The sequence below is a fragment of the Mya arenaria genome, chromosome 2 (assembly GCF_026914265.1).
Source record: "Mya arenaria isolate MELC-2E11 chromosome 2, ASM2691426v1".
Lineage (NCBI taxonomy): Eukaryota > Metazoa > Mollusca > Bivalvia > Myida > Myidae > Mya > Mya arenaria.
In genome coordinates, this window is record NC_069123.1 from 64,354,338 (window position 1) to 64,370,876 (window position 16,539).

A 16,539-nucleotide genomic window follows, 5' to 3' on the forward strand; every position below is an offset into this window, starting at 1 on the left:
ATATAAGATAAAATGTGTTCAAAATTTATTCCATCTGTACACAAACAAAACAATTAAAATGAATTATCACTATTTTAGCAAATGCATATAAACTGTCCTGATTGTAAATTTGAATATCAATATGATTGTATATAAATGTAACAATGCAAAGAAACAACGCATATTCATTCCTTGAGTTCTTCCTCTATAGCTGCTTGCTGAGCTCTCAACTCCTCCATTCTAAGTCCAAGTGTTGATATGAGCTCTTGTCTTTGCTTATCTGAAAGTCTGTCTAACAGATCCCTATATTCTGCCAGCGTTTCATTGACCGCTGCCTGGGCTTCTTCCAAATCTTCAGAAAAATACACTGTACCTTGACTTTCCCTCTGAAAACAATGAGAACAGTAGAGCTAAATATGAGATATATCTCATCATAAAAGTTCTAATGATGATGTTTTACCACTGTTATAAGCATCTTGTCCACATTAAGCATGAGTTGTCAATGACAAGAGCTACAGATACATCCTATTTATAGTCTACACACTTATAATGGCTTATAATTATTATGGGTTATACAGTCGAGTAAGGGATTCCGAATCAGTAGGGACAAATCAAGTGCTGTATAAATATTAGGAAAGTTAGTTAAATGAAACAATACATGTTCAGGAGCTCATATATATGGACTAGATTTCTATTACTTTCAAATTGTGATAAGACTTCTGAAGTCCATATATATTGTTGTCTAAATATACACACTCGTTGTAGGAATTCCGAATCAATTGAAGGTGTTTAGGATCACGTGATATGTTAGGCTGTTTTATCCAATCACGGCATCTTCTGTTCTCTGAAGTTGGGGGTCGTTTCAAAATCAACTTGAACTGTCAAACACATGTCGAAACAAACATGGAAAAGGCCAAAGAATTTTTTTCTTTGATTCTCATGTGGACTTTAAAAATTAAATTGGGTGTTTGGATGGATTTTATTTAGAAAAAAATAGCCTAGTTAGAATTAATGAACTTGCAGTCTCTCATTGACAGGCACTTTTGTTTTAATATAAATATGAAGGTTGGTCATATTTAACTTTATTTTATTTTACATAATCATTTGTCCTAGTCAAATGAAAAAGTAAGGCTGGTGGGTTAAAGTAAGGATGTGGGGTTTCAGACAGGTGGTCAAGTGAAAATCCAAAATGATTGATTTTGCCATCAATCTTGTTAATGTATTTGAAGCAGGGCTGAATGTAACAAATATCTTTTGTAACTATATTTATTTTTTGTTAATACCTTTAACACAGACCAGTAACAAAAATAAATTGTGACAAAATATACATGGAATATATAAACCAGTGTCTACTGGCTTTGTTAATACCTACAGTACCAGTCACTGACTAGAAATTAAATAAAAAGAATATGTAACAAATAAAGATAACAAACATGGTATATATGAAATGGAGATATGATGGAATAAGATAATGATGGTGTTGAAAATAGTAGAAAATGGGCATTACTACTCACTCATTTTCTAAGCTGGAGTTTTGCCCAATGAAGTTGCTATTGAAACATGTGTACCAAGTTTCATTTGAATATCTTAAACGTTATCTTATCTGAAATGCCAAGGGTATCACAATTCCTCGACTGTTTTCTTAAAATTCAAAAATGAAAAGCTAAAAGTATAATTGTCCCATTATCTGATAAAATTTCAATACAAAGTAAATCTAACTGTTTATATTTCTGATCACAAGGTTCATTGCACTCCCAGATGTCATTTCAGCAACAGTATCTTCCAAATTCTTAACAGTTTCATCAAAGCATGATGCCATTGGCTGGATGGTGTAGTGACATTGAAGCACCACACCATCACCATGTAACTTCATTTTGCTCTGGCCATTGACATGTACTTGGTACTGGATCACCACATGTTTCAGCATACACAGTTCCTCTCACTTGAAATTAAGTAAAAAGAAAACACTAAATAACTTACAAGATACTCACTGAGGATTTCTAACTAAAATGAGCTACAAATTTGCAACCACAAGTTCTATCCCTCTTAACTTCCAATTTCGAGGTTTGCCCCTGCAAACCCACAACCTCATGGCCATCAGTTGCTTCTACTATTAAGTATAAGATCTAGCAACATTTAAAATTTTATGAACAAGTTTACTATTTATTATAACATAAATTTACTGAACCAATGGCTTAGTAATGTTCTGTAAACTTCAGGCCATGATTTCTATCATTTAATTTTCAGACAAGTATTTTTGGTTCAAACTTCTTAAAGCTGCACTCTCACAATTTGAACGTTTTGACAACTTTTCTTATTTCTTATTTTTTGTCTTGGAACGAGCCAATTTTTCCGAAAAACCCTGAAAATTAGTGATAAAAGACTGCTGACAAAAAATCAGATCACAGATTTTTATATTTAAGTCAAAAAATGATGTTTTATGCATTTTTCTTAAACCGTTAACCGTATTAAGTTCTTAAACCGTTAACCGTATTAAGTAAGGGTTTAAGCCATAAAACATAAATTTTCGAACGGAAATATAATAGTCTACAATCTGATTTTTTGTCAGTAATCTTATATCATTGGTTTGCAGATATTTATGCAAAAATTTGCTCTTTCTGAGATAAAAAAAATAAAAGTTGTATAAATGGTATACATGTGAGAGTGCAGCTTTAAACCACTCACTATGAATTTTACTTGCAACTAAAAAGTGATTTTATGTAGAAAGTTGAGTTTTCAACAAATATTTTTACTCAAGAATGCAGAATTGTTTACCAGAACATTATTTACTGTACAATATACAATGCACTAGACTTTGAGACAGCCCCCAACATGTGACCCGGAATTCCCGCAATAACCCACTTTCATTTTCAATGTAAAATCAATATTTATTCTCAATATATTTTTGTGGGGTGCTAGCATCTGTTAAAGTAAATATCCATCTTATGTTAAAACCCAAAATAACAAGTATTTACCACTTATTTACCTATTTATTTGATGTTGTTTCATCCAAAGCGCATTTCCATTACCGGTGCGTCAGTACAATTGTTCCATGTGCGATATTTGTAAACATGTACACAAAGGTAGTTTTGATGTGTACACGTTCTAAAATTGTTGTAAGCAATAACAAAGCGTCAAACACAATATATATGTAAGAAAAATCTTCATATGCAGGTCATTCTCAAATACTTTCAGGTAAATTTAAACGACTGATTCGGAACTACCCCTGTCCCTGATTCGGAATCCCTTATTAAACTGTATTTATAAGCCCTATGCAGCACTCAAATTTAACAATCATATGCAATAAAATTTCATTCTATCATAAACAAGTGCAATTGATGCTATTAAAAGATATCAAAATAATACATACAGCATCTCCTAGTAGCTCCCGAGCTTCAGCAAACTTATCCGTCAAACTTTCCATTGATTTCTTCAACACCAAAGGTTCCATTGTTGCATTTTGAAACAAAACATTATGACAGTGCAAGTTATGTCCAAAAAGTAAGGACTGATGACTAACTGGACAAATAGGTGTGACAACTTTTCCTAAATGAAGTGTCTTGTTGGCGCATAGAACAGAATTTAGTTGACAGAAAAATCTTCTCATGGGCGCCGCCATATTGAAAATTAAAGCTATTGTAAGTTTTACGCTTGGAGGTTAGACATCACTAATTAAAAAATTTAAGTCGGCAAATTATTTATTTATGCATGTCAGAAAAAAGAGCTCATTGAGGTAATGTATACCGACTTTAAATAAAGATTCTTGTATCTTGGGAAAGTTTCTGGATGCGCACTTCCTAGATTTTTTTTCTGGGATACTGATGAAACAGGGAAAAAACATTGTTCATCGGGTATGACTTAAATACGAAAATAAGGTTATTTTTGATGAAAATAAGTTATTTTCGCGAAAATAACATTTTTGACAAAAAGTTAGTTTTTGGATGAAATATGTATATATATATATATATATATATATATATATATATATATATATATATATATATATATTGGGGGGGGAATAAGTTTGGTAAAACTCTGAAAATAGGGTAAGTTTTGGCGAAAATCATATTTCGGAGAAAAAAAATGTAGTTAGTTTTTGGATAAAATAAAGTTATTTTCGCGGAAATAAGTTTTGGTAAAAATCTGAAAATAGGGTTAGTTTTGGCGAAAATAACATCTTTGACAAACATGTAGTTAGTTTATGGCTAAAATAAGGTATTTTCGCGAAAATAAGATTTTGATAAAAGTTTTGGCGAAAATACCATTTTTGACAAAAACGTAGTTAGTTTTTGGATAAAATAAAAAATTTGGGGGTGAAATAAGTTTGGGTAAAAAACTGAAAATAGGGTTAGTTTGGGCGAGAATAACATTTTGGACATGTCGGCACCCCCTTTAATATTTATGCAAAAAGCAACAGAAACAAGCTCGGTAGCAAAAGTTTAAACATAAACCCGGTTTAGTGGCACTGGGCAAACGCTAAAGACATAGAACACAAAATCACTAAAAAGAAACATAGAACAGCACAAAACTCTACAAACTTGGTATGTGTATCAAGAATAAAAAGCATCATTGTACTAAAACTGGGAACAAATAAAGAAAAACATTAATAAAAATAAAAGCGACTTGTATTCGCTAATCTCTCCTAAATTATTTGAAAATGTAAAAGATTTGAAGAAAATGAAGTCACATGCCAACACGTGTTCGCCAAATACGGTTTTAAAGATAACATGAATTAGCAAAATCTTCATAAAATCAAAGCACTGAAAGCTTAGTTATGAAAGGATGCTTTATTCACCCCAATATTTTGTTTCAGGTATTCATCTTCAAAAACAAGACGGCAAGGACATATCTTTGATTGTTTCCTTTAGTGTTATCGTGTACCTGCTGCAGTAGCAATGACGGTCTATAATTATGGGTCATTGTCATTAACTTAATCCGCTTAATGACAAACAAGTGTGTATAACCGCTTTGATGTTGCACATTTTCGAAGGAGGTGTGATCAACAGAAACATGTCAAAATATTATCAATAATCATTGTTCAATTTTCTTAAAAACACAATTGTTTCGAAACACTAATGCACCTGTCATATGTGTTATGTAGACCTAAACTAAATACATTATTGTCAAAAAAGGTTATTTTCGCCAAAACTAACCCTATTTTTATATTTATATCACAATCTTATTTTCGCGAAAATAACTTTATTTTTGCCCAAAAAAAACTATATTTTGGTCAAAAATGTTATTTTCGCCAAAACTAACTCTATTTTCATATTTCTTTCAAAATCTTATTTTCGCGAAAATAACTTTATTTTTGACCAAAACTTACTATATTTTGGTCAAAAATGTTATTTTCGCCAAAACTAACTCTATTTTCGTATTTCTTTCAAAATCTTATTTTCGCGAAAATAACTTTATTTTTGACCAAAACTTACTATATTTTGGTCAAAAATGTTATTTTCGCCAAAACCTATTTTCATATTTCTTTCAAAATCTTATTTTCGCGAAAATAATTTAATTTTGACCAAAACTTACTATATTTTGATCAAAAATGTTATTTTCGCCAAAACTAACTCTATTTTCATATTTCTTTCAAAATCTCATTTTCGCGAAAATAACTTTATTTTCATCAAAAATAACCTTATTTTCGTATTTTAGTCAAAAAAGCTATTTTCGCGAAAATAGGTTATTTTAGTCATACCGTTGATGGGTTTATCAATGTTCCCAGATATTAAGTTCCAATACAATTACAGTAAAACAATGTTTGAACGCACATAAATTCGTGCGATAAACTAGGTCAAGAACACAAAACATTGAACGGATATCGCAACTATCTGGGAGTTTGTTGATCCCAGGTAAAAAAAATGGTGTTCAGATTAAACCAATCACGATTAAATTGTGACTTTTGAACACGTTGAAATTTATTTTTGTTTTCTTAGAATTGCCTAACGAGTTTTACATTGTTACTTTTCTCAGAACCCTACCGCGTATGTATACACATATATCTTTTTTGCAAGTAGTTTCAATCAAGAATGTTTGCTTGCGTTTGATTCATTATACCGTGATCAAAGAAAACAAATCGTCGAAAGTTATCATTCGGCACAAGTCCGAAGACCGGCCAGGACATTCACATGTTACACAGAACTAGAAAATATACGGCTCAAGACCACAGTTATCTGCCCCCCGTTGACCGGATGTGAATACAGAAAAAAAGAGTGCTTGTGTTCAAAAACCAATATTTTATTAAAATTGAATGAAAAAGAAGCAAAAAATGTTCTTTTTGCAGAGAACTTGACTGAATTTGACACTCTATTGCAGAAATTGATAGTTTTCAATGTAAATATTGGAAAAATCATAGCTTGTCTGAAAATTAGTTGTTTGTAGCCGATTGACTCCCTGGCGGAAGGGTTATGTATTTGAACTCAATTTTGACAGTCGGGTCAATGGTCAACATGGTGTTTTCTTGTGATTATATGTTGTGTCTTGAATTGTTCTAGAGATGCCATGTCCTTGTTTTTCAATTGGGGTGTGTATAAAGTCAAAAGCCAGGTTAGTGTCTATATGAAACATATAGTAAAAATAACTGTGGTCTCATGCCATACGATTTAAACTCTGTTATACTCAGTGTTCTTAATAAGCATGCAGTGAGAAAATGTAAACAAACAGCTGATCAGAGCAGACCATGTATTTACTCACAATACTTTATGTTGTAAAGATGACCAAGCCAACTATTCCAGATGTTTTCTTTGAAATTGATTGTTTTTATTTTTCTGACTTGTATTTTGTAATTCCGGGATGGATCTCTTATATGTGACTTCCCTCTCCGACGTTTTTGGTCTATTGACATTCTCATTCCAGTCCAGAACAGTTTCCTCAGTTTGTAGTTGTCTATTCCAAAACAAATTAGTTTGTCCACATATTGTAGTAAAGCATTATTGAACGATTCCACATAATGTGTATCCATACAGTATTTGTATTTTTCAGCCTCCTTGTAAACTGGCATGGACTCTAAAAAACATGTCAGGATGGAAACAGCCGTTTCATCTTTGATGAGATATTTTGAACACTCATACATTGGGTCCGTTTTGCATCTGGATGTGGATAAGCATTGGTCATGGCTATCTTGGTAATAATCAATAAAATTCAAATATTTTTTCTCTAAATGTCAGTATCATTTTCACAATTTTTCATGGCATGAAATACATGGGTTTTTATTGCAGCTGCCTTGTCTGACAATTCTTCATGCCATACAACACCTCTTGTTGACTTGAAACCTGATGTTATTTTTTTGGCTGCCTTAGCAATCCCTTTCGTCATGTGCCAGGTGTTATTGGCATTTTGTGTGGACTCTAGCTGCTCTTCCCGTACATATTTGGTGATCTGGTTGTTATTGTCATGGGCATGTATGTTTACTGGACAATCGTTTTCGTCTAAAAGGTTATAAATTCGTTTGACTCCTAGCAACTCGTGGCGCTGAGAGCATATATATATATGTCATCATCTTTTATAACTGTTTCAACTTGTATGCATTTATTTGTTGATCCACCTAAGCAAACAACATCACTGTATTTGGCATTGTTACGCCAACAGTGTCGTGCATCTGTTAGAATGTTAATTCCTGTTAGTGGTTCATCAACAAGCAGGGCTGCCATCATAGCAATTTCATCTTGAAGAGCAATTGTATGGACATACACTCATTGGATTGGTCCGTTATTTATACAAACGCAACCGGATTGGCTGCATTGTTCTTAGCTCCAGGTAGCACCCCTGATGTAATTCAGTATCCTAATACGGAATTCCGCAGCCTTGCTAACAGAGTCAAGTTCGAAAGCTTTACTTTTTTCATATTTTGGCAATATCAAGTGCCTGCGTGAAATTAATCAAAGTATTTGTGATGCATCATTGATTCAGAAAAACTTACGTGACTTTCGTCTTCGATAGTTACGTACGTTGTCTCATTGTCACAGTGTATTAAACTATTTGTAACAACTAAGTCAGGCTGAGCGGCCAGAAGTCACAATGAACGTTTTTTGCGGGACAATATGTTTTAATGGTAATGGAAAGCTTCAAATCTACTTAAATGGTTTGCAAAGTTTTGAATTATTCAACAAAAATATCGGTAAAAAAAATATTTGAATTTGCAAAATACGTCCGGAAACTTTTACTGTGTCTGTAAAATTTAATCCCGTTCAATTCTACACGTATTACGGAGCTACAGAATACACTATTCACGTTTCAGAAAAAAAATCGGATGTTTTAACACTTGAGAAACTGATCGCGAGGTATTGGTTGGAAAGATTTACACATCAGCGTAATCTACGTACTTTTTACTCAAATATATAAATGTTGAATTTTGAACCACGTCCTATATATTAAAAAATGATTAATGGTTTACATGTTGAACTTGGAACTAATAACAAATATATCCTACTCCCAGGTTGAACGTACAAACATTTTCAAAAATAGTTAAAAACGTATGCGCCGCCCGGGAATCGAACCCGGGTCGCAAGAATGGGAATCTTGCATGATACCACTACACCAGCGGCGCGCTTGACAGCCGAGGGAAGAATAGTATATAAATTTCAACACATGGTCTTAAAATTTACTTTATACCGTAAAAGTATGCAAAAGATGGCTATATTATAATAAATAAACAACTTCTTAATAACGTGGAGAAGAGATTAATAATGTTTTTCAACATTTAATACTTTACAACTGTTTGTTTACAACCGGATATTGCACATGCGCAGTGAACAAATGGGTCGGGGAATGTATGCTTTGCCGAATAGACCAAGCAAATTCGTTGCAAATGCGCGGATCGGTGAGTAAATCTCGATTTTCTAGCCAAATATTGTACGGATTGTATGCCTCTTTACGTCAAAATTTTCATCTTGAAATTTAGAATTGATTTGATTCATTTTTTGTGGTTTTAGGTCCGTCAAAGACATTGAACAACCTTGAAATTGCGAGGTCCTCGCCAAGGGACACCGACAAGCAGCAAACTGCAGTTGTAATGAGGTTGGTGCTCAGTCTTATTCTACGTTGTTACGTTGCAAGTGTTGAATAACTTGTTTATTTTAGTTTCATTGTCATTTTGAAGTGGAATTTGCTGAATAAACATATTACAGATTAAAGAATTACGAAACATGTTTACAAACAGTACCTCTGAAGATTTACGCATTTGACATTTGTGTCGTTTGTACCCAATGATGTACGACCTTAGACTAATATTTCTAAGTATAATGCTTACACATTGATTAAAATGTCATGACTCATGTGTTCAAAATTAAACTCGCTTATTCTGATGATCAATAACTGAATAAGAGAGTTTAAATTTGAACACATGAGTCATGACATTTTAAGCAATGTGTAAGCATTACCAGGTATAATTTGATCACAAGTGAATCTAGGTCTGTTTTCAATTTAATTTCTGTTTCTGGGGAAGAAGGTTCATGTTACCACAATTATCCAATTCTGGCCGTTCAAGTGAAAAAATATGATTTCTAAACGTTGTTTCCATTTTAATGCCACAACTCTCGACTGTAAATCTGATGCCAAAAATTATCCAATATCTTCAACGGCTTGAATTCCATAACTATTATGAATTATTTTAAAATTCACATTTGCCAATAATGCAGTTTGTTTTTCAAACATGACACTTTTTTCACCTGTTTTCGTTAGTTTAGTTTAAACATGTTTATTTTACGATTGTGAAGTTATTACGAATTACGGACACTACGGACCAGACATTACGGACCAGATTTAGGGACACTACGGACCAGATTTAAGGACATTACGGACCATCTTCAGAAACTTACAGACCATGATTTAAACAATGTTTAAAACTGGCAATTTCTGTTGCCTTAATTAGTGTTTATAAGTTATAATTGTACCAGTAATAATCGGCGGTATTTTACAAAAGAAACAAACATTATACTGACAACCTTTAATTGGCAATCATGAAAGTGTGAAAACCCATTGTGATGGCGCACTTTCACTGAACCTTTCAATTACAACAGATGAAACGGAAAACAAACAAATTTGACGATTCAAAGTTTAATTCAGACTCACGCAATCGATCACATATGAAAACATTAAAATTCACATTTACAAATATACACATAAGTTGTATGTAAAATTATAAATCAATGCATAATTATCTCAATTATATTATATATTTTGTTCTTAAACAAAACATGAGTAATGTTTAATTCATGGTACGAAATGTTCTGAAATATGGTACATTGTAAGATAAAACATATTTCGTTCATTATTATTCACATTGTTATAATAATTTATTAAAAATACATTGATGTTTAACATTGGAATTTCACAGGATTTTTCACAGTTACATTAAAGATAATTGTCATACTGAGCACTCAAATTCAAGTATTTACTAACAAATTTAAGACCAATGAGTGAATAAATTAAAAAAAAAATGTTTAAAAACATTATAAATCATGGTCCGTAAGTTTCTGAATATGGTCCGTAATGTCCCTAAATCTGGTCCGTAGTGTCCCTAAATCTGATCCGTAATGTCTGGTCCGTAATGTCCATGGTCCGTAGTGTCCGTGACCCGTTATTACAACATTATATTAAACACTCTCGTTGGCATGATTTTACGTGAGAGTGTGGTCTTGTGTTGTGGGGGAAACTGGAGAACCCAGAGAAAACCCACTTGTCCAGCTTGGTTACCACATAATAATACATGTTTTCATTGTTTAAGCCATCTTGTGAGTGTCGATAACAGGTAGGCACTGATTAGCATTTGCCCATCATTATTTATTTAAATGTCATTGTTTTTCTAAAGAAACCTTTAGCCAAAGTATCTATTAAGTGTTTGATAACTATTTAAACTTAAAATAGATTCTGATGATAAAATCATGGACCAATGGTTGCGATAAAAATCGTCACTTTGCATTCATAATTGAAAGAATGGCAGTGAGTATGAATGCATGAGGCTGTCAGTTTCAATACAAAAAATCATAAAAGACTTAAAATAAAAATATATTTTCCTGATCCCCTGCATTTTGGAATATCAGTTCGACTTAAACTCAGATATGTCAAGAGCTCTTCACATATTTAGAAACCTCTTCAAATAATTAGAGACCTCTTCAAATGATTTGAAGAGCTCTCAAAGTAATCAAAGGCATACTTGTTTAATTTATTTGAATAGGTCTTTAATTATATGATGTTATAACTATTGCTACATAGCAACAATTTAATTTTTCCTCTCATTAATAAGTAATTGAATTATAGAGCTCTTCAAATCAATTGAAGGTAGCTCTAATTAAATTAAAGTGAGCACCAAATGTTTTGTAGATCTTTCTATAGCTTCAATTCTAATAATAATAATTTTAAAGTTCAAATTAGTCAGTATTCGTATTCCGGACTTAAAATAAACAGAATTCCAGATTCCAAGGGAAGAGTCTGAGGGGGTGACATATCACTAAGTCTTATAATTGTTCAAATGATTTGCCTCAATATAAAAATATGATATGACCCGCCGCTAGTTGTCTAACTTACTAGACATTTTCCTTCTAGCTCTCCAATTAGTGCAGAAATAAGGACAAATAAATTCTATTAAGTTTATGTCTCAGTCAAGAGAGTTGTTATGTCTCCCCCATTCATTGGGAGACATATTGTTGTTGACCAGTCCATCCATATGTCACATGTTGTTTCCGCTTAATAACTATAGAACACGGGGACCCAGGAAGTTCATACTTAGTATGAAGTTTGTTCAAGACCAGTAGATGACCCGTTTTGATTTTGAGATCGGATGGAGAAAGGTTATGGTTGCAGTGAACTTGAGGTGAAAAAAGATCCTGCTCTAGACTACTGAAGACCCTTGAGGTCCAGGAACTTCATACTTGGTTTTCAAGTTGGTCATAACTAGTAGATGACCTCTATTAATTTTGAGACAAGTAGGTCAATGGTCAAGGTCACAGAACCCTTGAGGTGAGAAAACAGTTTCCGCTCAATAACTGAAGATCCTTTAGGTCCAGGAACTTCAAACTTGGTTTGCAAGTTGGTCATGACTTCCGCAAAACCATCAGTGATGATTGCATGCTCCAGATTGAAATAAAACAAAATGGAACTTCTTACGTCCATCTATCACATTAATTCTTAATATTCATAGAATCACTGATCTTGTGCAGCAGATGTTCACTATTGAATACAGGTGAATATACCAAATATCAAGGTTTGATTACCGTAGTTTATCTCCAGTCCAAAAGTACAAATTTCATGTCCAGCATTGGTTATTTCTCAACTATGACCACATAATGTCAATGGGGGAGACAAGCACTTTTAAAAAAAAACTCTAGTTCAATTGCTATTTTCAGTTAAAAACTTTTAAACTTTATATTCACTGTTTCAGCTCTCCAAAGCCTGTGTTCAATGGAACAAGAGGTCGTCATCAGCATTATATGAGGCGAAACAGTTCTCCGTCCCAGCCACAGTATTCAGTTCAACACGAAGAGATAGTAAAAATTTTGTCAGAAGGTAAGTTAGAAAACCCTCTGAATTACTTTGCTTTATCAATCTTTTTTTATTTTCCTCATTGCTACAATAAAATATTGCCTCCTTGAAAAGAACAGTGCATAAACTAAACATTTCATCCTAACAGAGGTGACCAAAGCGTGGGATTCCTCTGTGTGTGCAATTTATATTAAAAAATATGCATAGACACTGTCAGACAACATTCGACGTGGATGGTTGATAAAAGCACAAACCTGCAAGCCCTGCACTGGTAATATTTTTCGCGGCTTGGTCAAATTCTAGCTTTTATGTAGCAGGGCTTGTTGGGTCTTTTATGCCAAACAATAATTTAAGATTATGGGCTTGTTCATTCAAAACTTATTTTGAAAAAAGAGACTGATGGATCTTATTGGCAATGACATAAAGGAGTGATGGGTCTTATTGGCAATGACATAAGGGAGTGATGGGTCTTATTGGCAATGACATAAGGGAGTGATGGGTCTTATTGGCAATGACATAAGGGAGTGATGGGTCTTATTGGCAATGACATAAGGGAGTGATGGGTCTTATTGGCAATGACATAAGGGAGTGATGGGTCTTATAAATGTGTTTTTTTTTGTTTTGTGGATTTTCTTGGAATGTATTTGTTTCTTAAAATGCTCATTCTATTGCAGGTTGGAGCAGGGTCAACCATGAATTAGAAAAGAGTAGTCACAAAGAAGGTAAACATACTTATTCTTTAACAACATTCTGCTAGAATGTACCAGCTTTGTCACTATAAAGCAAACATGTTCCTTTGTGTTTTATGACACAATTCTATCAAAACCTTCTTTACATACATTGGTAATGACTTGACAAACCTTAGTTGATACACAGGACCAAACTATCTTTTGTCAGATACATAATATCATTTATTTGATATGATTTTGCTTATCTGTTGTTGTTTTTCAAAAGAAAAGTTGAAGTAATTGCCATAGTCTTAGTATTATTGTTATCATCATCAATGCCCCAACACTTTACATTGTCCATAATTCAAAAACTGTTCCCAATAAACAATGAAACCTGATACACATGTTGCCATAGAGAATTCAGCAGGCCATAATTCTCACTTATTTCAAGTTATGCGGCCTGATAAATTGGAAAAAAGTAATGCAATAAACTAACTTGATAACCTTTCAAGTTATTCACATTAAAGAATTGTACACAATGCCATGTTACAAGTGACAAAATGAACATTTGTAGCAAAACCTATTACAGAATATTAGGTTTTATAATTGTTGTGCATCTTGATAAAAGGTAGTCAGATGAAAACTTTAACATGGCCATAACTTTGTATGCATAATCTACAGTGACAATGTGCAATATGTCCATAACTCTTGCTTCAACAAATGTTGACTTATGCCCCTTATTCAACTAAATAAGACTGCTCCACAGTGCTCTTGTTATTAAAACATCTCTTAATTTGTCCGGTTACTTTTAATCAAAAGCATAAGGTACTGTCACTGCTGTAGTGTTCCTGGGAGCAGTGTAAAAATTAGATTGTGGCTTGAAATGTATTAAAGATGTAAAACATAAAACTTATTACACAACTCCCTTTATGACAATAAACGACGTACGTAATCCTATAACTCTAAATGACATATAATTTGAGATCTTCTTGGTCATTTGAAAACCAACAACAGATAAGCAGTGGCGGTGCTATTGTTCAATATTTTCCATGACATTTATGTTTCCAATTATTACATACATGTAGTTTGATTACTTATTTCTTTACTGTGTATGTTCTTGTTTTACTCTAATTCAGTTCCTGCTGGACCAATATTGTACAGGGAAAAAAACCCAAACCCAAAATTGAATGGTAAATACTAAATAACTTAACTTAAAGTGCAATAGCATATTGTCTAAAGAACAATTAAAAATCTGTTAGTTTTGTTTCTGATTGTTTGTAGTTTATTAGTACCCTTCTGCTTTCAACGGAGTGGACTATATGTTTACCCTCTGTATGTCCATCTTTCCAGAAAAAAATAGATAACTTAAAAAGTATAAAATATAAATTATTCAATCTTCACATTTGAATTTATGAATATTAGAAGATAACACACGTTATTTTATTTTTTTTGTCATAAATTATGGTTCTGGCACCAAAAGTTGTGACAATACCGCTAATAGGATCTTGAAATAACTCAAAACATAAATAAAAACTACATTGATGGATCTTAGAATGTAAAAGGAATGTTATCAATTAAAAAAATAAACAGCTGGCTTTTCTTTGAACTTAGTATATGTATGCACATGGTTTGTGGTCATTCTATTTATAACCCCTATTGATTTTTGTGTGGGCATGGTATGTTAACCAGAAATATGATTGGCTGTATTTTAGGGTAGGGACGGGTTATTATTGTTATGGTGAGACTTCAACATAATGGCTGACCAATTGTAAAATCGCTCTTTTGCATTGTTTTATGTATATCAAACGATAATTACATATACATTGTACACTTTTTACATTTCAGATTTCAAGGCCTTTGATCTGGAAAAGTTCTGGGGTGATCGCCTCTATGCGCAGGCGACCGGCTCGCCTAGTTGACACAAACCTCTTCGGGGAACCAATCTCATGCTGATAACGTCATGCTCATAGGACTCTCTCATTACACATTCATTTTGTAAATAAATTGCGTGCAAGTTTTTATGTCACTGTCTGTAAATATTGATGTACAAAATTTTAAGAAAAATGTGCAATCAAGCTTTGTGTTCTTTTGAAGTACAGTACTCTTCTCCAATGATGGTATTTGATTTATTGAGCAATTTCAGTATTTTGCTTTGCATCAATTCTTAAAAGCCAGATATTTTCAAATAAGGGTTAATGAATGGCGAAAACAGGGCAGGCAGGCTTAAGTCATTTAAGTTTTTATTCCATGTTATTAATTCAATAGTTTTTATCCATTTATTTTGAACCTTGGTCATAGTAATTGTCTGCATGTTGTTTTAAACAATGTATGAATTCAGAATATTTGTCACCTGAGTTCAGAACCACTTATAACCAAACTTGGTGGCCCCAAATTAAGACGGGCATATTATTTGACAGTTGACAGTTCTTTTTATTCAATTGTTTGAAACTTGGTCAGAATACTTTGATGAATATTGTCTTGAACAATTATTAATATGGGTCCCCTCGGGTCAAAACTAGGTCACTAGGTAAAATCCTAGAGAAAAAAGAAATCTCTCATAAATTCCAGGTTTTATCCAATCGTTATTTAACTTTGTCAGGATACTTGTCTGCATCTTCTCTTGAAAAATTATGATTATGGTTAATAAAGAAGATAAGATTTATTTTGAGTGAGCAAGATAACAACAAGTACAACAAATGCTTGATGAGCTTTTTAACCAACTATGTTTTAAAGTTCAGTGTTAAGGTTTAACAATTGTATAAAAGCTGCAGTCGCAAATTTAGTGATGCTAAAAATAATATGAATATTTACAATAATAGAATATGGTTATCTCATAAAATGAATTGATGATAATAAGAACGGTTTTAAAAGCAGTGTAGTATCACAGCATTGTGATTTATTTCTTAAATAAAAAATATGTAAAAGTAGCATGAATAATAGATGCTAAGCTAAGATGTCAATTAAAACACTGTAAATGCAAGTGTAATGGTAAATATTTCAAAAATGATTCTGACCAACAAGGCCAAGTACCCAAGAAGTTTAATCATAGCTGATATTTAGTGGGTTTTTTATATTATACATGTTAGGCATCTTTCATAGTTATTCAGATGACATTACACATACTATTATTACATTACACAAATTGATAAATATGTATGTATAAACATACATATAAAACTATGTTAGGTAAATGATTCATTGACTGCAAGTTTCAGCTAAACATAACCAATGACAGCAAATGAAAAGCATTATGTAAAGCACCTGACTCGTACAAGAAAAAGCAATTAGCTACACGCAGCTACACACAAGAGGGAGCCATACTCAGTAATAAAACACACAGCTAGAACAGGCATGCATATATACTCCACTGGTGCTGTGATAACCCAACTGACCATGCTGACGAGCAATGCACAAA

At 32.8% G+C, this 16,539-nt stretch overlaps 2 protein-coding genes and 1 non-coding gene across 3 annotated transcripts; 1 reads left to right on the forward strand and 2 right to left on the reverse strand.

Moving 5' to 3' along the window:
* Positions 1-13: 13 nt before the first annotated feature.
* On the reverse strand, positions 14-3,611 carry LOC128212895 (uncharacterized). Its single transcript, XM_052918291.1, has 2 exons — positions 3,350-3,611; positions 14-365 (listed from the first exon to the last, which is right to left on the reverse strand). Exons 1-2 carry the CDS (start codon positions 3,596-3,598, stop codon positions 165-167), a joined length of 450 nt encoding a protein of 149 aa, XP_052774251.1. The 5' UTR covers positions 3,599-3,611; the 3' UTR covers positions 14-164.
* A 4,842-nt stretch (positions 3,612-8,453) lies between these two features.
* Positions 8,454-8,524, reverse strand: Trnag-ccc (transfer RNA glycine (anticodon CCC)). The gene has a single exon. It is a non-coding gene; the product is annotated as a tRNA-Gly (tRNA).
* Positions 8,525-8,712: 188 nt separating this feature from the next.
* On the forward strand, positions 8,713-15,199 carry LOC128212888 (MAPK regulated corepressor interacting protein 2-like). The gene is made up of 6 exons (XM_052918282.1): positions 8,713-8,797; positions 8,910-8,994; positions 12,356-12,480; positions 13,131-13,178; positions 14,261-14,314; positions 14,970-15,199. The coding sequence occupies exons 1-6, from the start codon at positions 8,719-8,721 to the stop codon at positions 15,041-15,043; spliced, it is 465 nt and encodes a 154-aa protein (XP_052774242.1). The 5' UTR covers positions 8,713-8,718; the 3' UTR covers positions 15,044-15,199.
* Positions 15,200-16,539: the final 1,340 nt, after the last annotated feature.

Excerpts from the sequence above, each read along its gene's own strand:
- LOC128212895 (XM_052918291.1), bottom strand. The coding sequence starts at position 3,598 with ATGGCGGCGCCCATGAGAAGATTTTTCTGTCAACTAAATTCTGTTCTA. Across the intron at positions 366-3,349 it reads GGGAGCTACTAGGAGATGCT|AGGGAAAGTCAAGGTACAGT; the intron begins GTATGTATTATT and ends CATTGTTTTCAG.
- LOC128212888 (XM_052918282.1), top strand. The coding sequence starts at position 8,719 with ATGCGCAGTGAACAAATGGGTCGGGGAATGTATGCTTTGCCGAATAGA. Across the intron at positions 8,995-12,355 it reads CAAACTGCAGTTGTAATGAG|CTCTCCAAAGCCTGTGTTCA; the intron begins GTTGGTGCTCAG and ends TCACTGTTTCAG. Across the intron at positions 13,179-14,260 it reads AAAGAGTAGTCACAAAGAAG|TTCCTGCTGGACCAATATTG; the intron begins GTAAACATACTT and ends ACTCTAATTCAG.